Source organism: Agelaius tricolor, unplaced genomic scaffold, assembly GCF_023055355.1.
Source record: "Agelaius tricolor isolate 1412-34295 unplaced genomic scaffold, bAgeTri1.0.p SCAF_17, whole genome shotgun sequence".
In the NCBI taxonomy this organism is placed as follows: Eukaryota; Metazoa; Chordata; class Aves; order Passeriformes; family Icteridae; genus Agelaius; species Agelaius tricolor.
In genome coordinates, this window is record NW_027269277.1 from 11474528 (window position 1) to 11499079 (window position 24552).

Sequence of the window (24552 nt, forward strand, 5' to 3'; positions counted from 1 at the left end):
TATCCATTTGGGTGTGAGCAGCATCAGAAGGCCAGCAAAGTCACCTCTGACCAGCAAGAACTGTTAAAAAATGTGGTAAAGAAGCCAAAGAAGAAGCAGATCAATGGAACCATTCCTTTGACTTGGTATTTATGTTTCCTCTTTGTGTTTCATCAGACCTAAGAGAAGAGGAAACCATTCTGAAAAGATGAATTTGATTATAAGTAGTAGATTATTGTCAACAACTTTCTAAAGTAGCTAAACACAACTCCTGGAAAGTGCAGCGACACAACTTCCATATAAATCACACCATAAGGGAAAGGGAAATCATATGGAAAGACTCAAGACACGCTGAACTGCAGGGAGCCTGTGCAAAAAGCACAGGAACAAATTATTTGCTTTTCCCATGTATTTTCAGATTTATTGCCTACACCTCTAAATTTTCTTTTTTGCAGGGTACAGGTAACAAGAACTGCATGATCCCACTCTAAATACTCTTTCTGTTCAGACACGAATGGAAATAAGCATTTAAAGCTCAGTCAGGGTTTACAGCTTTTCCAGAAGAGTGAGAGCCTTTTTGGGTTATGTGGGTATCTAGGAAAAAAGAACAAAAAACCAAAAAGCCCCAACCACCTAAAGAAATTAAGTTCCTAATGTCAGTGCCTGATCTCCTTTCCCACTGATCCTCCTCCAATAATAGCCAACACTGCAGCCACTATCAAGACGGCATTTTGCAGGTACCCTCTAACAAGCAATTCAGCCTCCTTCTAATCCCTTTTGAAACACAGACTGACCTTGCTAGAGCAATCCCTTTCACAGCTAACAACTGAGAAGGTTTCATTCTATTTTTTTTCCACAATAATAGTCCTTATTTTGAGACTTGAATTTTAGACAGCTTGAAAATAATCTATCAATGAAAGCTTTAAAAAATTCTCGTTTTTATTTCTTAGTCATCACTATAACATTTGAGCTGAGATGCAGGCATTTCCAAACCCTACTAATAAAGAGATTCTCTACAGCAAAGATGGACAAAGAGAGGAGAAGCCCCAGCATGAGAGCTCTACCTGCTTTAGGGACACCAGCATAACAATAGCAGTTCTTAAGTCAAGGGAACACAGGGGCTGGTGCCAATGATTGTCCACAAGAGGAAATAAAATGGAAATAAAATGCTTCTTCAGGTCACACAGTGCCTCTCACACCTATACAAAAAGCAGCCACAACCTTAAAAGGATAATGATATCACAAAAGCTCTTCAGAATGCAATCACATGCATTACTTCATTTCATAGCTGCTGTAACCTGACACAACATCTGAGTGCCAAATAAAATCCCACTTGCTCAATTGTCGTCAGCATATAGGAAATATTCAGCAAATAAGCAATTATTTGTTCAAATGGAAAAGTATATTCAGCTTTAAATGAAAACTTCCCCTAAAACGCAATGTCTTAGCAAGAGCTAGAAAATCAGCCCTTTCATCAACAATCAGTTTCTTTTCTTATTAATTCTCCTTATTTTGCTACAGAACCAGAGTAGAATTCTTATTATTTTACCATAGACCTATTGTTATTCAAACTTGACCTTTGCAGAAGGACCATTCTCAATGCAGTACTGAACCTTCACAAACAAGTGCCTCCACAGCCATGCATTCTTACAGATTAGAGGCTGCCTTGTCTGGTAAACAAATCCTGAGATTTATATTATTTCTTGATTTCTGTAGACTCCTTCCTTATAAAAGTGACTTTACTGTACATACTAGGTTTTTTCCCAATAAAGTTTATGGCTACATAAAAATACAGCTGTAAAAGTCAAGTTACAGAAGGGTTGCATACTTATAAATACTGATTAAAATGGCAAAGGAAAGCTCAAAACTTTATAAAAACCTTTTAATGGATAACATCATATTTGCAGAAACTGAATTGGAAACAGTTACAGTTAGAGTTGCAACTCTGGTTTTAAATATCCATAATTAAAAAGATAATTTTTCTCCTCTGTCAGAGGCTCTGGAACAAAATTTATTTTTGGCCATTGAAAACAAGGAGTTGAGCTCAATTAAGCTGGTCCAGTACATACTAAAGGAAAAGACACTATGAACCATTTGTATCATAGATATAAAAACAATAGAAAACACACAGAAAACCTGGGATATATTAAGACATAGATAAAAAAGATCACTTGGCTAGCTTGTCATAAACTAGCAGAGCTTCAGTTACTCAAAATAGAGCAGACTTCTCAGAACTGGTTTTACACACAGTTTTTGTTTGCCTTACTTGGATACTGAAGATGTTCTGCTGAAAAAGATACCAAGTGCTAGGAAAAGGAAGTGGCTCTAGTTAATCTGCACATTTATTAGCTAAAAAACCAAAGAGAAAGAAACAAAACCAAACAAAAAGACCACAAAACAACAAAAAAAAACTCCACCCTGATTTGAAAGAGTTGCAACAGTACATGAAGTCCACTCAGAGAAGAAACCCTACTGAACTCCACCTGAAAGCTCAGTTGCTCCAACAGAACATGTCTGACAATAAGTCCTTACAGAAAGCACTGAAAGTAGTTCTTTACATCAAAACTATCATGTATTCCAGTGTGCTCAACTACCTCAACATGAGAAAGTGAATAAATGAGGAGTTACCATCCCACCTGTATGCCAGGGATGCTCTCAAGGGGGCACAGACGGGCTGCACAGGACTGCAGCTCAGCTGAGAGCTTTGTGAAGGGACATGAATCTCAAATTTCATTACAAGAGGCTGTCTCAGTTTAGTGACCATTTTCAGCACATGCTCCACCTCACATTTATGACATCCCAGAAACATCAGCAAAACTCCAATTATGCTCTTGAAAGTCCCTCTCCTAAAAACTCTGCTTTGCACTGCAGCCTACAACAGCCTCAGGGGAGGACAGTGATTAGCCAAGGCAAATCCCTGTCTCTCTTGCACTGTTCCAATATTTTGTGTTATCTCCCCTACCTTTGGACAAGCTTTTGTCATTTGTCTTAGTGCAATGAACATCTTGAAGACAGCACTATGTTGTTGTTTTGTGTTTGCACAGCATCTTGCACTGATGCTCCTGGTTCGTTATCAAAGAAAATTATTGATAATAAAAGACTGAAATCATGAATGAAGCACAGCTTCTGGAGGGACTCCAGGGTGAAAGCTGTTGGGGGAAACTTTCAGGTCACTCCCAGCAACTGGTCTCCAGGGTAACAACCTCTCTGCCAAGTAACCCCATGTGTAACATCAAGTCATCCATGCTTTCAACATTTGCTTCAAGAAAACAGAGATTATGTTACAAGATAATTTTGTACTGCCATTCAAAATATATCATAATTTATACCCGAGAAAAATAATTATTAACTGAGATATTAATTCAAATACATATTAAAATCTCATTCTTATAGAAAGAGAGACGACCACACCTCATAACTGAGACCTCTGAATCAAAGCCAGCTTTGATACAAGATGCTGGCCTGATGCCAGCCACTGGTCATGTCCACAGTGCCATTCCTGAAGAGTGCTCAAGAACTTGGAACAGCATTTTAGTGATGTTTCTTTTACAAAAGGTAAGTTAATGAAATGATATTGTTTAAAAGAAAAAAATATGGACAAATTCATAAATTACATGATCTCCAGCATCAAGTTGGCAGTCTCTGTGAATAGTCTTCTAGAAGTTACTCCTTAAGCTAAAACTTAAACCTCCTTTTACTGACATACTTCACTATGCTCCAGCACTTCAAATTATACACCTGAGATCTAATAAGAAGTGTTTCAGAGATCCTAGAATTCCTAAAAAAGCTCTGTTCAGTGCAAGTTCAATCACCAGTACTTTTTATTGACAGCTTACTTCATACTGGAAGGTGTTTGGATGTGTTTTTAAGTCAGCACTACCAGAAAGTCAGTTATTAACCTACTGCTGTATCTAAATTTGACAAAAACATAGTTTTACTCTGTCCTGCTGGCCATGTTTGACAGCATTTTAATAGAAATTATTAAATCCATTATCTACTTACACACATAAAGTACTAAGTATTTTATGGAGCTATTTCTGATTCTTCTTCATGTATTTAGACTGATTACACAGCAACTAAGATTTTCATTGTTTTCTAGCCCTGAAGAAAACTCTCAGGAAGACTTAGAAATATCATGTAGATATTAATTTTAATTATTGTGATTGCCATAATTGACAAGAGTCTCTTTATGGGCAGTGAAAGATGTTAAAAAACTAACAGGAATCTGACTGCTTAAGAGATGTTTTTCAACAGGTATGGAGCAAAATATGAGCAAACAATTGAAAATCTGCTGTTAGCTACATCTGCATCAATCAGCAATAATTTCACTGCCATATCACATAAATTTATCTAAATCATTGCAAAGTGCGGATCATTTGTCTTAAAATAGTTTCAACATTTGCCTTTAAAGTACTTGCTTTATAAAAATCATTTTTACCTAGATTCCACTGCAGTAAGAACTTCTGGTAGAACAGTTCTTGGTTTTGCTGAATAAAACTCTCTAATCTTTTAATCTTTGAGTAGATTAGAGCTTGTAACTACCACCTGATCAGGATGATGAAATTCTACTACTGCAATTCATTATGAAAAATACAAAACATAATCAAGCTTTTCCTATTTATAAAAAGTACAAACCCCTCTGCTATTAAAGCCTTTTCAAAAGATTTCTTCTCAGTTGCACAGAAAAGTTATAGATCCTTAAAATTTTAATCAAGTGTAACAAAAGCAGTAGAAAAACATTGGCTACCAAATCAAGAACCCATGTTTCAAGTGGTTTTGTTAGAAATCTGTCTGAAGTTGAATCAAAATAAACATGCTTAAAACATATTATACTAACATTCATTCAATGTTGTATTTGCACTGTAAAATCCACACCACAAACATTATTGTCCAATCTTAATTTACATTACAATATAACAAAGAGGCGTTTTTGAACTGCTGACTGTACATCAGTTGGACACTTAATTTAGGCTACAGATTTATTCACTATTTAAGGGGACTAACAATTGCAGATTCCAGTTGCCGAAAATCTATTGCATCACCAAAAAAGAAAATTATGAACATTAAAAAAATCTGTAGTCCCCTACTAGTCTGTTTAAACATTAATTAGGAACAGCAAGAGAAAATCCATGTTTACATCATAAAGTTGTCAGATAGATCATAAAGTCATTGTTTCTGTATACCAACTTAGAATTTAAAAGACATTTACTAATCCATATTCATGAACGTTGATACAACACTTAAAAGCTTAATCCTTTAATTTCTCACATCTCTTTCACTTAGTTATGACGTGTTCTGGATTGGATCCCTTGTGAATAAGGATCGAGAGGGTCGGCTTTCATAGCAAGGATTGAGAAGATGCTAAAAAAGAACTCAAGGCAGTCAGTTTCAAAGAGAGACACTGATCACGCTGTCAGACACTAAAAGCTGTTACACCGCATACGGAGGCTCTTCCACCCAGTGAACTTTTCAGAGTCAAAGTAAAGCAGGCGAAAGGCACAAAGGAACTCTGAAGTAAAGGTGTACGGCAATTAAAAAAAACCCCACGCATCTTTTAGAGGGCAGTGGGAATGCGTCTTTTTTCCGGCCGAAGGATGCCCAAACCCCGACAGGTTCGACCAGGCACGTTCACCTCCAGCGAGCACCTTTGCGGCCGGGACCTGCACACACTTACCGCACTCGCCAGCTCCGCGCCCAGCCAGAGCAGCAGCAGCAGCAGCGCCCTGCGGGAGGCAAAGGGACACAGTCACGGCGGGCCGGGGGCGAGGCGGGGAGGGGCGGCCGCGGCTGGCACTCACCCTGTGCGCCCCATGGCCCGGGCAGCCCGCGGGGGCCGGCACGGCGCAGCCGGGCACCCGCCGGAGGAAGAGGAGGGCCCGCCGTCACTCGGGGCGGGCAGGGCACGGTGCGGCCGCTTCGCGGGCTCCTTCCCCTCACGGCGGAGCACCGGGGGCGCCGAGGGCCGGCAGTGCCCGCTCGGCTCGGTCACTGCTCGCTTCCCGGAGCGGCGCAGCCCCTGTAGGCACTCACAGCGTGCCCAGGCAGGAAGTTTGCGCAGTCCCCGCCGAGGCGTCGCACCTGAGCGGGGCCGGATGGGCCGATACTGAGCCGGGCGAGCCCCGCGCCCGCCGCCCGCCCCTCCAGAGGGGCGACCCGGCACTGGCAACAACTTCCCCTTCACCCACCCACCCCTGCAACTTCCGCTGCAGAAAATAGTTCGGGGTCCAGCTGCCCGCCCGGTGGAGGTGCGGGGCGGGGAGAGGCGGCGCCCGCTCTTCGAGCCGACAAAACCGCGGCACCCGAGGGAAGGGTGTGGGGATTGTGCCCTCCTCGGAGAGGGGCGGTAGTAGCGTGCCCCACACCGCCCGCCCCCGGAGCGGAGGAATACTGTAGTCCCGGGAGGACTTGAGCCAGGAGAAGCGGGCGAGTGCGGCAGAGGGGCGGGCGCTGGCGTCGGGGCGGCCGGTGCGAGCCGCCTGCAGGAGCCCCGCTGCCCCGCCGGGCTATGCCCGCGCCTCAGGGCCGGCCCCGGAGCTCCTGAGCGGGCGGGATGGAGCCGCGGCGGCGGAGCTGCTGCCTGGCCGCCGGCTGCCTGGTGGTGCTGCTGCTAGGGTGCTGGGGGCCGCAGGAGGCTTCGGCGGCGGTGAGTGCGGGGCGCCCTCCTTGTTCTCCTCAGGAGCCGCGGTCCCTGCCGGGCGCGGCCGCGGTGTGGAGCCTTGGGGGGAGCGTTGAGCCCCTTTGGGGCTGGGGTGGCTGAAGGAGGCATGGCCCTGACAGGAGCTCGGTAGCTCTGGGCGGGGGTCGGTGAGGCTGGGCCGCGGGAGGGTCTCTCCGGCTGCCCGCGGGTGTTGGGGCTCCCGGGCCGCTCTTCCCGGGCAGAGCCCCGCGGTGCTGCCCCGTCGGACCGGACCGCTCCTCGCGGGCGGCCCGCACGTCTGGGGTCGCCGGCGGCTCCGGGGAGGGACGGAGTGTGAGGCGGGGGAAGCCCGGGTAAGCTCAGTGTGGGCTGTGAACCTGCTGTTCCTCCAGGACAAAGGAGGAAAGATTTCCCCCCCTGCCTTTTTCCCCCTAAAGAACGCCGTGAAAGGTGTCTGAGCTCTATGCCGCTGAGCCATCACCTGCAGCCGTGAGGAACTTGGATGTGACACGGAGATGGAGCCATGTGGGCATGGTTTGTCGGAGCACTGTGCCTCACACTGGGACTTGGTTTTCCCGAGGGTTGTATTTCTGCTTTCTTAAATCTCAAGTGGAAGTGCTAGCGGAGGTGGTAAATGTGTGCGGTGTGGTACAGAGCACACGGGAGGCGGCCTGGAGGAGCCTTTGGGTCTCTGTGCTTGGAAAAGGGATGCTGTGCCGGCTTCCCTGCAGTGGCAGGGCCTTGGAACTGAGAGGTGGGAAAGGTGATCGCTGGCTTCAGGTTTCAGGCTATCTGATTAAGACTTTTAGCTGTTAAAAAGTGGTGAAATGATCTAAAGAGGCTCCCACTTTAACCTGCGTCAATTTCAGATTTTACGATCCATGTGTATTTCTTAACTTTTTTTTTACGTTGACTTGGAAAGTGGAAAAAAATTCCAGATTTCTGTTTAGGACTCCTTTCTGGTTGAAAAGTCATAATACATTATGGTAATAGGTGCAGAGTATAATTCTGCTACTCCCCCCTTCAATTCTCTAGTTAGTGCTGGCAAAATCTTATTTGTCTTGAACTCTCCTTTGAAGTGCATTCCTTTACAGTGAAACTTTGCTTTTTCAGAGGGCAGATGAAAGGTCTACAAAGACTAGCCATAATATACTTCCTTCCTCTTCCACCCCTCCTTGCTGTGCCCAGGTGGGAACGCAAGTGTAAGTGATCCTGGTGTGCCAGCAGTGCTCAGTGATACGGAGCTGCTCGGCTCCACATTGTCTGTGGCACTGGTGCTGCTGCTCTGCTCAGTAAGGCCTCAGCCCAGCCTGCCTGCCATAACCCCCACCCCAAAGAAGGACCCAGGCACTCCCACCTACAGGACTTCACTGTTTTAGCAGGTAGGGCTTGAAGATAGGGAGATTTGTGTGCGTAAATTTGGCCCTTTTCTTTCTGCATCCAAGCAGAGTTCTGTGTGTGCAATTACTGTGAATCTGTGGGGTGTGAGAAGGGGCTGTGGTGACCCTGTGGGGAGTCCCCTGCCATGGGAGAAATGAAGAAGGGAGCAAAACCAGTGGTAAAATTTCTGGTTCTTAACACTCTCTTGTGCTTTAGCCTCTCTTTTAGGATTTGCAGTGAGATAAGATTAACTGAAGACCCAAGGGCTAAGTGGGGGTGGGGGAAAGAGAGAGATGCCTCTGTTCCAAACTCCATAAATCCCACTGGTCTTTTGTAATATGGTTTCTCAGTACTTTGGTGTTCTGATGTTTTTGAATTTCCTGTGATAACACTTAATGTTGCTGATCCTTGTTAATGGGTATCAGCAATTTATACACACAGTCTCTTCTGTGAATTTTCTTTTGGGATCCTGTGTCAGAATCATCTCCCCAAAAGGGTGAATTTGGTCAAATGATTTCAAGTAATTCTGGTGCGCTTCTTCAAATAATATCTGAAATTGTTATTCAACATCATAATTCACTTTTCCAATTAAAAAATCCTCTTTGCTCCAGATTGTTGTAATAATGTGTACTGCTATGTGATCAGTTACCAGAATATAGTTACAGAATATACTTAAGAGTTGTCTGCCTGTGTGCCCATCACAGAGAAATCCCTGTGACTTATTAAAAAAATGCAAAGGGATGTTTCATACTGAAGGGGGGATGGATTTCATTGTTCAGATTTTATTGCTGAGTTTTCACAGCCCATAGTCTACACTTGGTGGGCAGCATATGGATCATGCTATGCACTCTTGTGCAGACTCATTGTTGATGTAGAGTGTAGTGTGTAACTACTGATGAACAGTGTAAAAGTAACCGGGAGTTTAAAAATGGTTTTACTTTTGAATGGGAGAATGAATGAAATGGAAGATGGTTTCATCAATTAATGAAGTTAGAATATTTTTTAAAAGTGCTTATGTATGCTTTCAGCAGAGGGTATGAGGGCTTATTCCAATGGACAATTTCAATTATTGCTTAATTGCCTTGCTAGTTTTAATATAAATCTACATGCATGTATATAAGCCAAACTTTTATAAGCAGAGTTTTTTTTCTTCTCCTGGCAGGTTTACACTTGCATTGAAAAGTGATTGCAAGCTGTGCCTGGGAAATGTGTTTAATTAAAGAGCATAGATAGACTAGGTTCATCAATTGTTCTCTCTCTGAAACTCACTAGAAGTTAGTGACTGACTATTGGCTTATATTGGAAAAATTTCTCTCATAGCCAAGGCCTAGATTTTTAAAGTGTAAATAGACTTTGTCAGCCCAAAAGTTAGTAAAAATTGAGTAGTGTCTGCAATGTCTTTTTCCTTTGCTTTCCATTATAATTCCAGTTTGAAAGTGTAGGGTTGAAAAGAGTTGGTCAAGTATGGTAAGGCAGGCTGGCAAGATGGATATAATTTGTGTTTAAGGAAGTAATGTATTATTTGTGAAAATTAAGTTTATTTGGGAGTTCTTTTTTTTTACATGACCAATATGGTTAATTTGATGGTCATCTGTGTTTCTTGTTTGTTCTAACTATTTTATCATGGTAGTGGTGGTGGTTGTTATTATTTTCCATTTCATAACTGGCAGTGGCTCTTTCTAGTTACAAAAGCTAGGTCTGTAAAAGCAGTGGAAGCTGGCTCTTAGGATTCAGAAGGTATTTAATCCTGAAATTCTGTAGATGTGTCTTGATTAGTCATGCACAAGATGGGTTTCATAACATCAAGGCTCAAGGCCTTCTGCTTGCAACTTATCATTTGTCTCGTGTTTTGATTTTGAATTTTCATGGCTTTTAGTTGAAGATATATAGTAAAAGTTATATCTCAAGTTCTGTTCCAGCATGTACTAAAATGCTAACAAATCCAAGGAATCCTGAATGAAGCAGAATGTAAGAACAATTTAGACCATAACAGAGTCTTTTACAAAATCATTATGTATTTTTTCAGTTTTTCCACATGATGGAAATAGAGTGATATTTCAGTGGAACTTCCTAGGCTTTCATTTTCCTGGTCATGAATGAATAATCTATGCACTGGAACCAATTATTAGTTACCTTTCTTAAAGTAGAAAAGGAGATTTTCCTAGGACAAAGTTAGTTAATTTATTTAGTAGCAAATGTAAATTTATGTCGTGATTTTTTTCTAACTATGAATAAGCAGTGATGCTTACTGTGATGCAATTAGCTGTTGTTGGGTTTACTGGAACATGTGCAAACTTTTCTGTATTACAAAACTACCGAAATGATGAAGGGCATCCCAGCAAATCTAATGTGCATATTTTCAGTCTGGAGCAAAGTACAGGGAGGAATGTGTTTTGCACATGCAGTGAAGATGCATTGTGCATTTTCAGCTTTCATTCACTGAGATTAAAAAGCTTCATTTTCCATTTGTATCAGCTGTGCCAACCCTCCTCATCATCCCAGAGCAAGGTAGCCAGGCAAAGCTCAGGTGTGTGTTCTAGGAATGGCATTGCACAAATGCACTGAAGGGACAGTAGCCTCTGGCAGTGCTGATAGTACCAGACAATTGTTTTGAGCTAAGACACTTCTTGCTTGTCTGTTTCATAAGGCCCTGTGGACTCAGTAACATTAAAAACCCCTGGGGTGCTTTAAAGTTCCTGCTCAATGCAGTGTTTGGCAGTCTGGTGTTGACTGCAGACTTCTTAGTGCTGTAAACCATCTATTCTCAAGAGTACCTGAAATAAAGCTTGCTCAAAATATAGAGTGCTGATGCAGTTGTAAGGATCACTAAGCAGTGTTCTCTACCTCCTCTAAAAGGTTTGCAATGCAATTAAACCTCATTAAATATCATTGGTACAGTGCAGTGTCTGAAAAAAAGGCAATGTGCTGAGCATCCTGGGTATGTAATTGCTAAATATGGGGAGGAAAAGCTTCAGCTTCAATGTAATGTGAAATTGTCATCAGAATAAACATAGCTGAGATGAAAAGAGTCCCAGTTATACATATAAATCTATTGCTTATTTTTAAAAAATTGCTTTGCAATTGACTGAGTCTTGCAGAGTTTAAGACAGAGCTTAAGTCTTTCTTGGACAACTTGTTGTGAGGCACTACAAGAAGCAAAGACTGCAGGATGTGATCTTAATTTTAAGAGAGATGAATAAAGGGCAATTAGATAATTGCAAAGCTGTATTACAAGTTTTACATTGTAGCTTAAGCCTGTTAATCCTTTACTCTCCCTTCTTTCAGAAGGCATGATGCTGAAACTAATGTATTAGTAGACATATCTTTAGTCTGCTTCAAAAAGACTGATATTGTGTAATTCCTAGTTATGAAACCCTGCCTCTTTTTACATGTTTGAGTAGGACAGTGGACTAAATAACCCCAAGGCTCCTTCCAGCCTGAATTATCCTAAAAGTCTAAAATTACATGGAAGTACAGTTGTGCTCCTAGGTGTACTTTCTGTTAAGACAGTTTTCATATCCAGTAATTAAAAGTTAATCATAATTCATTAAGTTAAATTGCGGATGGCAAGGTATCAGATTAAATGGGGTTTTTTAAATTTAGTTTCTACTAGTTAAAAAATAATCTCTTAAGGTGTCAGCATATAGCATTCAGAATTTTAATTTTGTCTTCCATTTTTGTGGAGGTGTCTTATGAACTGTGTGTTTGTATGTGTATTATTCTGTTATAAGGGAACAGAAGACAAATTGTAGCAATATAGACAATTTTTAGGGGTTTTGGTTTGGGATTTTTTTTTATTTGAGGAGTGTGTTTTAGGAGTTGGAAAGAAAGAGGCTTTAAAGCTATGGATTTCAGCTCACTTGAAGGCTCTTGGTTATTGCAGCTCTGTTGTTGGATTTCTTTGTCCCCTCCCTTTCGAGGGCAAGGGAAATAGTTTAGTCTCTGATCTGTATTTTGTTTCTTTTACCTAATCTCTACAGAGAATTAAAATGTCAGAGTTGAATTTCAATCTCTTTTCTCTCCTAGCAGTGTAAAAGGCATATGTGTGCAACACACTGCTGTTTTAGTTTATCATCTTCAGCAGGATTCATTTTATTGAGGTACGGCTAGACCTGCAGAGCTGTCCTGCTCTAGTCTAACATGATGCCAGTGCATACTAGGTAAGCTTTGCTGCTGCAGCTCTGCTGAAATCCTGCTTTTCCCTCTTTCCTCAACATAAGCCAAGGTTTATTCACTTCCCTGCCTGAACACAGATTAGTAAGTCTTTTTGCCAGGGTCTGTATCTGTCAGGATTCTTTGCTGAAATGCATTAAACATGTTGAAAAGCATGTTTATTCTAGGAGTGGCTTTAGTTGTAAGCGAGGGGAATCTTAATTTTAAACCACACCATTAATTTAGAGAAAGATATTTATGCTGTACTGCTTCCTAGAGAATTTAGATGCTTTTAGGAACCAGACTTACACAACCTTTGGTTGCTGCTGAGGTCTGTGGACGTGGCAGACACCCCTTCTCCAGGAGGAACACTGAGCACAGAGGAAATCCTTGGTTGCTGTTGATGTGGTTCACTGGTATGAAACCATGACTTTATCTGCTGACATCTTTCTCTGCTGCAGTAGTTGTCTGTCCTGCTGTTGTATTTGGAGACAGATTTCTGATAGATAAGATCACCTCATTGGCTCTGGTGGAAGAAACAGAGGTTTGGAAGGTCCATTTGGTGCTGTTTGCTGCACAGACTCACCTGAGAGCCATGGCAAATATCCAGAGCTGCAGTGGAATGGCTTCATTTCAGAGATTCAGAGCCATTCACTGGAAAGATGAAGCTTCATAAAGATTCTTCAGCTCAGCTTGTTTTAGGAACTACTGCTGTAAGTGACAGAAGTCACAATATCTTTGTGGTTTTGTATAGAAAATTAAACAGAACTGTGCACATCTTCCTTTCTGGCTTATTTTCCAGTTTGACGGTCTTTCTGTATGGTTACTGGGTTGGACAAAACCATAGAATTTTATTATGCAAAGTATAAAATTTTGGCTTTATCTGGCAACTGTAATGCTAAAGTGAAGTAAACTACAACAATTGTACGAGAGAAATTGTACTGAGCCCTTGTAATTGGGATGAGTTTTGAATGCTGTTTCAAGTCATTAGCTGGATATCTGGAATAATCAGTTATCAATGAGTGCTGTGACTTTTTTGCTTGCCTGCAGTGCTGTAGACTAGCAGTCTTATTTTCCTGTTACCAACTCCTTCATGCTTTTCTTATAGTAGGAGTTTTCTACTTTTCTGTCTTAATCTAGAAAGATATGACTGATGAGTCTTAATTTGAAGTAGTAACTCAATTTGTATTTTGGTATAAGCAATGTGATGCAAAACTTGTGACTTGGAATCCTTGGACTATTTAAAAGTAGTTAGGGGAACTAAGGAGTGATTATATATACTGGACTTACCTGTATTTCTCCAGTATTCTGCACATATCAAAAATCTACAGTATATTCAGAATAGTTCGTTTCATTTCTATCTATTCTGGTTCCTATCCACTCCAACTCCTGCATTCTGTGTGAAAGTATAGCAAGCATTAGTTATTAAGTGCATAAAGTTGTCAGGCTTAGGCAGCCATTAATTCCACAGTTATAGTTGATTTTTTTCTAATTCACCATGTTAGCAATGAAGGCTTCCTTCCTTAAGAAAGTTTTTATTTCATGAGTCGTAAATATGTTTCTATCTAGCATTAGTCTGTGTTTGTTAAATACAGCATCAGTTCTTCAAAAGCAAACCTTTCTCTTTATGCACTTAAATGCCCCAGGAATCTGATAGAAAGAAGAAAATGACCACCCTGAACCATGAACTGCATTCTTTCTACACCTTGAATTAAAGTAGCAATTATTAAAACCCACAATTAAATCGCTTTACTTAAAGCAATGAAACTAACATGACTTGAGGCAAGGCTAGACAAGCCTCCAGCTCCAGAAATTGTGATGTCCTGACAAGAAATGCCACTGAAAACAATGTTTGGGTGAAGGAGCTTATGAACTCAGTTTTAAAATCTTTTTTAAATAATCCTTTATATGAGGCAGTGGGTTTTTTTGAGTCAATTTACTTAGAACCAACCTGTCATGCAGAAAGACAGCAGAAGCCATTGTTTCTGAAAGGTAATTTCTAGCTGTCATTCAGACAATAGGAATTGGCTTCATAATAGAAAATATTTGTTCTCAATTAGTTAGAACGCTTCTCTTGTATATTCAACCTTAAAGGGCAAAGCTATTCAGAAGGAAAAAGAAGCTTCTGCACTGAGAAATGAGAATTTATATTTGACTTTGCCATCTCTTTTCATCAATTCACTCTGTCAAGAGACATGAGGAAAAAAACTTGAGATTTCTGCAAAACCATTACTTATTTAATGACTTAAAAATTTAAAAATATTTAAAATAATAAGGAGAAAATCTAGGGAGAATGAGAAGTTAGCCTGGAAAAAAGGAGACCTGGGGTGACCTTATCACTCTACAACTTCCTGAAGGGTGGCTGTAGCCAGGTGGGGCTCGGTCTCTTTCTCCAGGCAGCAACTGACAGAACAAGAGGACACAGCCTTAAGCTGCACCAAGGGAAGTTTAGGTTAGAAATTTTATACTAAAAGAGTGATTGGGCAAGGGAATTGTCTGCCCAGGGAGGTAGTAGAGTCACTGGCCCTGGATGTGTTTAAAAAAAGACTGGATGTAGCACTCAGTGCTGTGCTTTACTTGATGATGAGGTGCTAGGTTAGGTCATAGGTTGAACTAGATGATCTTAAAGGTCTTTTCCAACCTAGTTCATTCTATGATTCTGTAAGTTGCAAAGGTTGTGTGTGTTTTGTTTTGGTACTTTAACTTCCAATATTCATTTGGTGCCTTTTTTAATAAGGAAGGTAGTGCCATGGAATTTGCTGTAGAAGGTTGTGCCCAGAGTCTCTCCAGTGAAAACATCCATGCAGAAGTTGGTATTTGTCTGGGTGGAAATGGTTTTTGTAATTTTGATTGAAGGAAGAGTATATACATAATTCCATTTAGTTTCTGAGCCAGAATGCTAATGGAAACCTCTTGGCAATAGAATGGATGACACTCCTGTGTAAGCAGAAAGTCACTTTTCTGTTCTAGAATCTTTCATATTCTTAAAGCAGTCATAGTAATAAAGTGTTAAAACATCTCTGTCTAATGTATGAATGTTTGTATCCTAAGTGAACCTAGACAGTGTCTTTATGCTTGGATGAGAAAATGCTTGTTGACAGGTCTAGTCATGCTCAGGAAATGTGTATTTTCAGGACATGGGTATCCTGTACCCAAAAATCAGAGTAATGAAACAGGCCTCTCTTTAAAGAACCTTAGATTGCTGATATGCTGCAAAAGTAATTGTGGAGGAAGAGCACATTCTGTTATAGAAATAGTAATAGAAATAGTATTACTTTTTTTCCCCCCTGTCTTTTTAAACAGTTGGACTAAGCAGATGTGTTTAACAGAGTAAGCAGATGAATCTGAGATGTATTGTTCTAAATTGTAGTGTAAGCTTTTCAGTAACTATTTTTGTCTTGATAGCAGAAAGAGTAAGCAAGAAAAGGGCACATGGTGTGACTCTTGGGGATGGCGCTAAGCGTGGCCAGGAGCTGGACTTTGTGATTCTTGAGAGTGCCTTCCAACTCAGCTCACTCTGTGACTGAGTATACTGATCATTTTGGTAGAAAATGACTTCATATTTCAAGTGTAAAGATGAATTTTCTGAAGGAAACATCATTAGAAACTGATAATGAAGAGACAGTGTGTAGTGAACTGACCAGAACCCTCATTCCCGATCCTCCTGTGCTGCTGGGATGGGGTGGGGAATAAGAGTGGAGAAATTGAGAGTGAAGTTAAGCCTGGGAAGAAGCAAGGCAGGAGCAAGGTGTTGGAAGGTTGGGTTTTTTTTAATTTCTCATTACCCTACTGACTTTTGATTGGCAATAAAATTTATTTCCCTGAGTGTGTTTTGCTCGTGATGCTAATTGCTGAATGATCTCTCCATGTGCTTGTCTTGGCCCTGGAACCTTTTGCTATATTTCTTCTTTCCTGTCCAGTTAAGGAGTAATAGTGGAACTTAGACACTGAAACACTGTCTTCTGTTCCAAACCTTGCTTGCTGTAGGAATAATGTTAAAACTTGATGGGAAAGCTCCTAATTCAATATTTGCAGTTAACTTACTGATTACTGCAGGATGCAGAACATCTATCACAAACTTGAAGCAGATTATTTTCTTTGCATATGTTTGGCTCCAAATAGCACTTGTGGAAGTTGGTATACTCCCTAAAAATGGGGTGCCTGAGGGAATACTTTCCCTTAGAGAATGTGGCTTTGTTTTGGAATGAGTACAAATGCCAGGGGCTGTTTCTTACTCTTGCCAAGCTTCAGACTGAACTGTACTGCATCTCAAGTTTTAATAGTACTTGAGGGCTATTTCTTATGAATGGGTCTCCTCAGTTTAATTACTCTGCTGAGGTGTTGGAACTATGTGTGCTCTCCCCTTGCCTACCTGCCCCCACCCCCACACTTTTTTAAACTGACAGTATTTTAGTGTGATGTTGTAAGGAAGATAGCTCACTGACATCCTTGGACCCTATCAGAGAATCACTGCAAAGAGATACTTTAGGTTGCATGTTATCAACTTGCCACTGGGGTACCTCCAGAATGTGACTGGGAATAAAATCAATTGCTGACAAAAGCAATAATGTAAATTTACAAGTATTCAAGTAAGAAGCAGCTCAGTGCTGCTATTGAAGATTTCCTCCCTCCCCTTTTGTTTCCCTTTGAAACAAAAACTATAAAGTGTCTTTCCTGTCCCTCTGTACCCCCCTTCTCTAGCACTGATCACATTTCTTTTGCCTGTCCTGTAATTGACACAATGGTAATACTTTTAAAATTTAGTTGGGTTTTTAATATTCTATTTAAAGATCTAATCTATGGCCCTTTCAGCTACTTTGCATGGGTTCAAATTTTTAAATATAGCAAGTCTCTGAGAAGTGTGACTTAATTCCTGAGACTTGCTTTCTGTTTAGCAATGATCAGTGCAATCTAAATGTAATGATTCTTTAGGATAATGTAATTTATAGCCTCTAGATGTAATTCCTCTGGTGTAAGGGAATGGAATCTTTTTCTTCTAATCAAAGTTGAGTATCAAATTCCAAGATCTGCATGTGCTAGATAGAATGTTCTACTAGCACTAGCCTGGGGCTGTCTTACAGCATTTTAAAGGCAATAAAATACATTCTGGCCCCCTTTTGGTTTTTTTTTTTCCTGGAAGATAGTCTGAGAAATTACTGTTGTGATTCTCCATTCTCTATAAGGTCACTCTTTCATAGGGAGGTGCATTTTGCACAGAAGTTCCTCACTTGAAGTGGCAGGTGCTCTAAGGAGCCCTGAGCTACTGCAGTAGCACATAAGCAGTGCTTAAGTGAATGAACCTGAGAGGCTGACACTGAGGGTACTCCATATCTCCTCAAGTTCAATATGTGACTTCCTGAACAGACATCTGAGACCTCTCACTAAATATTCACCTTTCATCAGCTTTAGGGATTTCTGAACCCATGGGGATAAAGGGTCTCCCATCTCATCACATCCTGATGTTCCGTTCTTTTATGAGTGCCTCTGACTTACAGGGTTAGGAGAATTGTTTGGTCTCCATTGCTTCCTTGTTTAACTAGGCCCTCTTCAATGCCACTTACTTTTTCAGCTTTGATTACCTGAGGCTGGAGAGTAGCTCCTTGTTAGCATTGAGCACCACAGAGAAAGTGCTGCCTGTAGTGCTCTCTTTAGGTGTTAAAGTGCACACACAGAGTGTGCTGCTGCCACGGGCATAAACAAATGATAAAACAGCTCAAACTAGGAGAAACCTTGAAGCTATGATACTTGGTCCAAGAACTGAAGGAGAGTAGAGCTGATAATTGCCTCCACCACAAATAAAAAAAATCCCCCAGACACCCACCAAACCTTAAAGTGAGTTAGGTCTTGTTCTGGCAGTTAAGAGGGTGTGGACTTCTTCAGATAACATCTCAGTGCAATATCACTCTGCACAGCCTCTATTCTTTTTAGCATGTATATTTGCTTAATCTTTGGTATTAATTTAGTGCTCTCAGTAGTTTCAAAATAGACCAGAATGGAGTTGGATTAATCTGAAATGCTATTCAATTTTGCCTTTCCTTTCTCCAAGGAAGAAGTGGGTTTCTGTTCTTGTGTGGTCTGCTTCATACTCTTGACACTTGAAAGTGCAGTTGTCAGTGAAAGATGTCTGACCTCTATCTATTAACAGGACTCTGAAATTGAAGCTTCTTCTATTGCATGTTATATGGACGAGGGTGAGGAACAGGACATTTTCCAGGGAATGTCTGTGTGTTTTTATTCCATTTCTTTAACTGGGAAAGGAGTAAAAACAATGCCAGCATGACTGGTGCTGTGAGTGTGTAATACTTGCAAGCATATCTGAGACTCAGAAGCCTGACTGACCGTTTGGTCTAGGTTTGTGTTACATTTGGACATGGTTATAGAAAGTGGCAACATCTAACACCTGTCACAAGGGAAAGGTCCTAAATGACTACTAAATCTTAACCTGTAATGAGTACCATATGGCACTTCTTATTTGCAGCTGGAAAAAATCAGGAAGCCCCAAGAGGCTGGTGATTAGAGACTTGTGTGTAAAATAAAAGTAAAACTGAGACTTCCTGAAAAGTCAAGTGGCTTACTGTATCCTGCCACTGACTGACTGCCAGGTGGGTGTCTCAGGGATGGTGTGAGTTGCAGAGATGTGTAGCTGTGCAGGTAAAGAAGGAGGCATGCTTAAAACTAACCATTCCTCTAATTTGCTAAGTACTTGTTTAGGGGTTCACTTATGGTCTGTATAAAAGTTAGAAGATGGCTTGCACTCAGAGTTCAGCATTTAGAACTGAAATGAGCAGTAGGGAGGTTTAGACTGCCTACAGAGGTGGTATGAAATTTATGCATTCCCAAACTGCAAAGCCAACCAGAGTTACTTTGTTCAGGATGTTTCTCTAGATATGCTGTGTATTTAGAAGTTCATGCAGCTGCAGTGCTTGCTGAAGGAAATGAATGTGGTGTTTGGCATCTGTCAGTTTATTAATGTGGAGATGGAGTGGGCTGAGAAGGCCACCTGGTAGTTTACATTCTGGTTTAGTGCTCTTAGCTTGCACAGTTTACCAGGAGCTGTACTTGCCAAATCTAAACTTAGATGCTTTGTAAGATGCTGCCTCTGGATGGCAGCATAAAAATAGTACTTCTAAGTTGCTGTTAAAGAAAATTTTTACCAATTCAAATAGCCTGATGTAGAGATGTTTGGAAATCTGTGTTCATTAGGCCAGAAGTACTTGGCTTCTCAGGTCTCTTCTACTGTAGCTTTGAAATGCCTGCAAGAAGGGCAGCAGAACTTGATCTGATTATTTTACTTTCTGTGTGTCTCACCCAGTAAAATACACTGCACTGAAGCCCATTCTCAGGGGTGCACTGTATTTTGTTTTAAGTGTTGTAAAACTAATAGACTGCAGAAACCTCTGGGTTTTCAGAAGTAGTGAGAACTGTCCATGTCCTTTTCCTCACCTACACTTGAGTGCAAGGCTGGCAGTGCCCCTTAAAGCAGAGGGCAACAAGCATTTTTGAAGATGGAAGGCTGTGTAGAAAGTAGGAGTGAACTACTGTGAGTTGTAAGGGCTAACTATTCCTTAAACTCTGTAGTTAAAGTTTGTGCCTAATGTTTCTTCCTGTCCTGAAGAGTTGTCAGCCTTAGCCCTCTTAAAACCAAGTATTGAGAAAGGGAGTAAAGTCTGGGATTTTGGGAGAGTTGGATGCCCAGCTGGGCTCTTCTACTTTCTGTCCTCTCTTCTGGTTCAGGAGTCAGATACAGAGAACTTGTCAGTTGTGATACCTCCCATTCTGAACGGGTGAATAGTTGCAGTTTGGGGATTAATCAAAGTTGTTTAAGTTTTGGGGTGTTCATTCAGTAAAGAGTCCTTGACTCCAAAAGTTGCCTGTAGTTAGACTGGTCTGTGGGAAGATCTGTTGCTGCAAGTATTGCCATTATTTTAACTGGAAGTTTCTGTAAAAGATACTCTTTATGAAAAACTATATGTTAAAGAACCATAATTAGTTCTGTTTAAAGCAATGAATTCCATATTGCTTTAGTACAAGGTACAGGCAGAAAAGTTCAATCCCCTTTAGATAAGAGCTCCTGTCCATTTCTTATAATATTTTTAACACAAACTTCCTTTGATTTTTTGCATATTCTGAAGGTAGTTATGCCAGGCTTTTCTTGCTGATAATTTTTGGGTTTTTCTAAGCTCACCTTTAATTCCAACCAATTTGTAGTAACTGTATTCTAAGAGAATTTATTAATTCTTAAACTTTCCATTTAATCAGACCATTCATTTGGGATGTGATAACTAGACTTAGCAGATCTCTTACAGTTGTTCCATGTTGTTTTTATTAGTAGCTATTCATGTATCTAAACAAGCACATAGTGCTACCCCTTCAGAGGAAAAAGAAGGGTTGTGTATCCCTCAGATGGTCGAGAATGGTTTTGAACCTGCCTTTTGTGTTCTCATTCACTGTGGCCAGAACTGTAGCTACTACAACTAAAAGTTTCCTCTGCCCGTCTGAACAGGTCTTCTATTGTACAGATTTCAAAGAAAGATAGTGCCTCGAGGTGCAACAGATGAAATTACATGCCAGAAGTTCCCTTCGTTTAAAAAAAATGGCCAAGAACTTTTGCAAATGTACTTTGACTTTTAGATTTTAGACCATGATATTTATTCTTTTCACATCTTTGGGTAGATTGAGAGAAACAATTCCTTAGAAGGACATGTAAAAGGCTTCTAATTCAGATTCTGCTTTAGCAATATTTCTGCTCATAAATACACCACCTAAGTGAGAAAAGGACAGCCATTTGGATGAGAGACCTGTGATGGCTTTGCTGCCATAGCTGACTTCACACAGATATGAGTAATAAATTATCTGCAAATTTGTACTCCTGCTTAAGCCTAAAGAGCATGGATGTGAAATCGTAATTAGAACTCACAATAGCTGCTTTAACTCTGCTTGTCAAATCCCCACAAAACCTTTTTTTTTTTTTTTTGGTTATATTTCTGTCCAGGCAAGTGGAGGGAAAATCAACTTGCTGAAGATAAATGGTGAAATCTTTGACTTGGATGAGTAGTAAATCCTTAGCTAGAAAACTGCACAGGTGTTTTGTTACACAGATCTTGGCAAGCTAATGAATATGAAGATGCTCTTCAGGACCACCACCAAAATAAATCTTTGTTTGGAACTGAAAGGCTGAATTTATTTGCATTATAAATAAAGGTATGAATAATTTTTTGGGTGGTTACAGCAGGAAGATTACTTAAGCCATCCTGCTAGAGCAAAGGCATTTGTAACTGATGCTTTGCTGTATGTTGAATTTGCTGATTTTGATCAGAGTGAATTTCTAACAAGAGTCAGTCTTTACAATTGATAGAATTATTCAGTATTTATGCTCCTTTTTTTCCTGAAGCTGAACTGATGCTGACAACTGGTAAGCTGTCATATTTGAATGCAGAGGGTGATGTTAGTAGCATTAAGCATTTGTTCACTGTGTATAAGCTTTATTCTAGGAGTATCTTTCACAGATGTCTAACAGGTAATTGCACCCCTACTGTGAAAATTCTCTTCTGCCACCCCTAAATCATGAACAAGAGCAGTTTGAAAACCTTCAATTTCCACAGTGAGCTTTCATGAGCTACAAAACACTGTTAAACTGCTTTTCAGCAGTAAAGCTGTATTTGAGTTAATTTAGATGCTGTAGGAATTCAAAGATACAAGTTTATTTTACCAAATATGTGGTCTAGAGTCAGACTTGGTGAATTGGGAAGTCCTATTTCATTGTTTTCTGGACTATAAGACTTCAAAACTATGGATTAATTAACACTTCCATTGTTTCTAACCCCTCTTGCCCTTCTCTTTGGCAGTAAAAACCTTGTGTGGCTGATGCATGCTGTGCTAGAACTTGAAGGATTTGATGTACCTGCAGTTCTTTTGACACTGCTTTGTGGTTTGGTGTGATTCTACCTGAATGCAAAACTCCATGTTTCATTCAGCTGATTAGTACTATTGTAACTTCATTGCCTGATTAACTTGCTAAGAAGAGTATCTGGTCACATGTTGCTTGTAAATACAGAAGAGAGAGACCTGAGGTGCCTGATAATCTAAAACTAACAGGAGCAAGTGCTCTACCAGCTTTTAAAAATGCTTGGAAGGAAAGACAAATAAAAAGTTACTGTGTGTCCATTCTCAAGTTGAGACTGTGTCTTTGGATCACAGCAATTCCTTGCCTGTGCAGTCAGACCTGCTGCAGGTACTGGAAGGACTCATAACCACATTGGCCTTGCAGCTTCTGTTACTTTTATCTGTGAAAAACCCGAGTTTTTCAGGTCTCAGGTTCAAGAGCTGTTAGGGGAGGGAGACTGTGCTGTATGGAAGCCCTCAGAGATGAATTGCTTTTGAATGGGTTTTATGGATGGTTCTTCCTTTGACTATTCTAGAGAATGGAAGGCTTAGTAAAACCAAACAATCAAATAGCTTCATTATATGTAGCAAATAAATCCTAAGGAAGTCATTAGGGAAAAGTATGGGAAAATACAAATACAGCAATTGCGACACAGTGTGACATGAGTGTGTATTAACATTTTTGTCTAGTCTTTACTGCTTGCTCTCTGCTCCTCTATCACATTGTTCTACAGTTCAGTCAAGTTCCTGTCATCAGTGTCTGTTGCAGTTTTCAATTTGTTTTAAAATTCTGGCCATCTTTACTTGGACAGAATTTATTTCAATGATTTCTGTGCGTCTTTTTCCAACTAGAGAGAACAATCCTTACCTGGTGAGGCAGCTGACAATGTTGTGTCAAATAACTGTCTGGTTCCCTTCAGGACAACATCTGTTTATGAAGTTAGTGTGTGCAAGTTAAACCTCACTGAAGCTTCATCATTTAAGTCTGAGGGGGTCTTAATGCGTTGCAGGTGACACCAGCATTTAAAATCAGCAGCTGTCCACAATCAGGTTTTTGATTCTTTTCTGACCTCCTGCTGCTATCAGAATGGAGCTTTCAAGAAAAGTATGCAGTCTGTTAGTACAAACTGCATGGCTGCATTCAGTAATGTCACTTTGCTCCCCTAGAAATGAGAGGAGTTGTCAAACAGGAAACTCTCCATTTGTGATAAAATTATACATAAGGAGGTTGTCAGAATGAATAAATAAATTGTTTGAGCTATTTATCTTTTCTTTTTCTTATCCAGTTGGCTGATACCTGAATTGAGAATCCATTTGTAAACAACTTGGGCCATGTCAGAACTCTCATTGAGTCACCTACTGTGCTTCTGTAAGAAGCCTCTACTTCTCTTGATTGGCAATTTGTAAGTGTCAAGGTTTGGAAATGATTGGCTTCCCTCTTTAATCATGCTTATGGGAAGAGTACTAAATTACTCTTAAACTCCAGTATGTTTTAATGCTAATACATTATTAAGAGCTCTAGTGTAGGGGTTTGGGTGCTCCCTTAAGCCCCTCCCTATGTGCACACTATTAGCTGTTAGGTTTCCCTGCAGCTGTGTGTATGTAGTGGTAAATCACTTCTTTTTCACTTCAGTTTTTGCAAAGTCCCAAGTTACTGTTCTTTCAGCAGCAGCATTCATCTTCCTGGGAGTTTTTACAAACATTTTGTCCAATACTGTTGTGAGTGGCATCTGGGAGGTGGGGTGGGAATGGCATATGCTGAAATTGCCTTGTAACCAAGGTCTTTGGGCCTGATGAGAAAGGAGTGGAATGTACCCAATGCATAAGGCAGGCTTTTAACCACAACACATTTTGAGGATGACTTAGGCTATTCATTTCACTGAGCTGACTGTAACAAACCAGGAGTGGGAATGTGTACTTTTTTTCTTCAAACTGAAAAACAACAAACAAACAAAACTGCATTCTGTTGGTGGCATAAAGCAGTTTTCCTCAGTCCATGTAAGACACAAAAGACCAAGCTTGTTGTGGAAGAATTATCCTTTGACCAGTAAACCAATACCATCCCTCCTTTTATATACTAATGAAAAGAACTTGCTCTCCACACACAGATTCAATGGGTAGAAGCTGTCAGGAAAATCCAGTGAAAGGATTAGCTAAACTTGAATAGATTAATTAGAGCCTTTGGTTGTGTCAGAGCATAGGAAATAAGCAGTGATAGTGCCTTCATCTCTACAGGTATGTGAGCAGGGAGGCAAAGGAGCACAGTAAGGAGCAAATCCAAGCAGTTTGTCTTGAGTTCTTAAAAGCTGCTTTGATTCCTTATTCATCTTGGTGTAGTTGAAAACAAAAAGATTTTGATTGATATGGAGATGGTGACCTTGTGCTCAAGATACAACTTGCTATTATATCAAGTATTTTTTATTATCTTCTGTCACCTAAGACAATGTGTCCTACTGGCCAGAGCCAGGAACTGAACTGCTACTTAAGGCTTCTGGCTGCCAGGTAATAATACAAAGTAAGAG

At 40.6% G+C, this 24552-nt stretch overlaps 2 protein-coding genes across 2 annotated transcripts in view; one reads left to right on the forward strand and one right to left on the reverse strand.

The window, feature by feature from the left end:
• COL4A6 (collagen type IV alpha 6 chain) overlaps positions 1-6127 on the reverse strand; it is a 108864-nt gene extending 102737 nt beyond the window's left edge. The window contains exons 1-2 of the mRNA XM_071442451.1: positions 5778-6127; positions 5654-5702 (exon numbers count right to left, since the gene is read on the reverse strand). Coding sequence (XP_071298552.1) covers positions 5654-5702; positions 5778-5791 — 63 coding nt within the window. The 5' untranslated portion in view covers positions 5792-6127. The remainder of the gene's footprint in view (positions 1-5653; positions 5703-5777) is intronic.
• Positions 6127-24552, forward strand: part of COL4A5 (collagen type IV alpha 5 chain) — a 74569-nt gene continuing 56143 nt past the window's right edge. Inside the window, exon 1 of the mRNA XM_071442454.1 lies at positions 6127-6622. Coding sequence (XP_071298555.1) covers positions 6530-6622 — 93 coding nt within the window. The 5' untranslated portion in view covers positions 6127-6529. The remainder of the gene's footprint in view (positions 6623-24552) is intronic.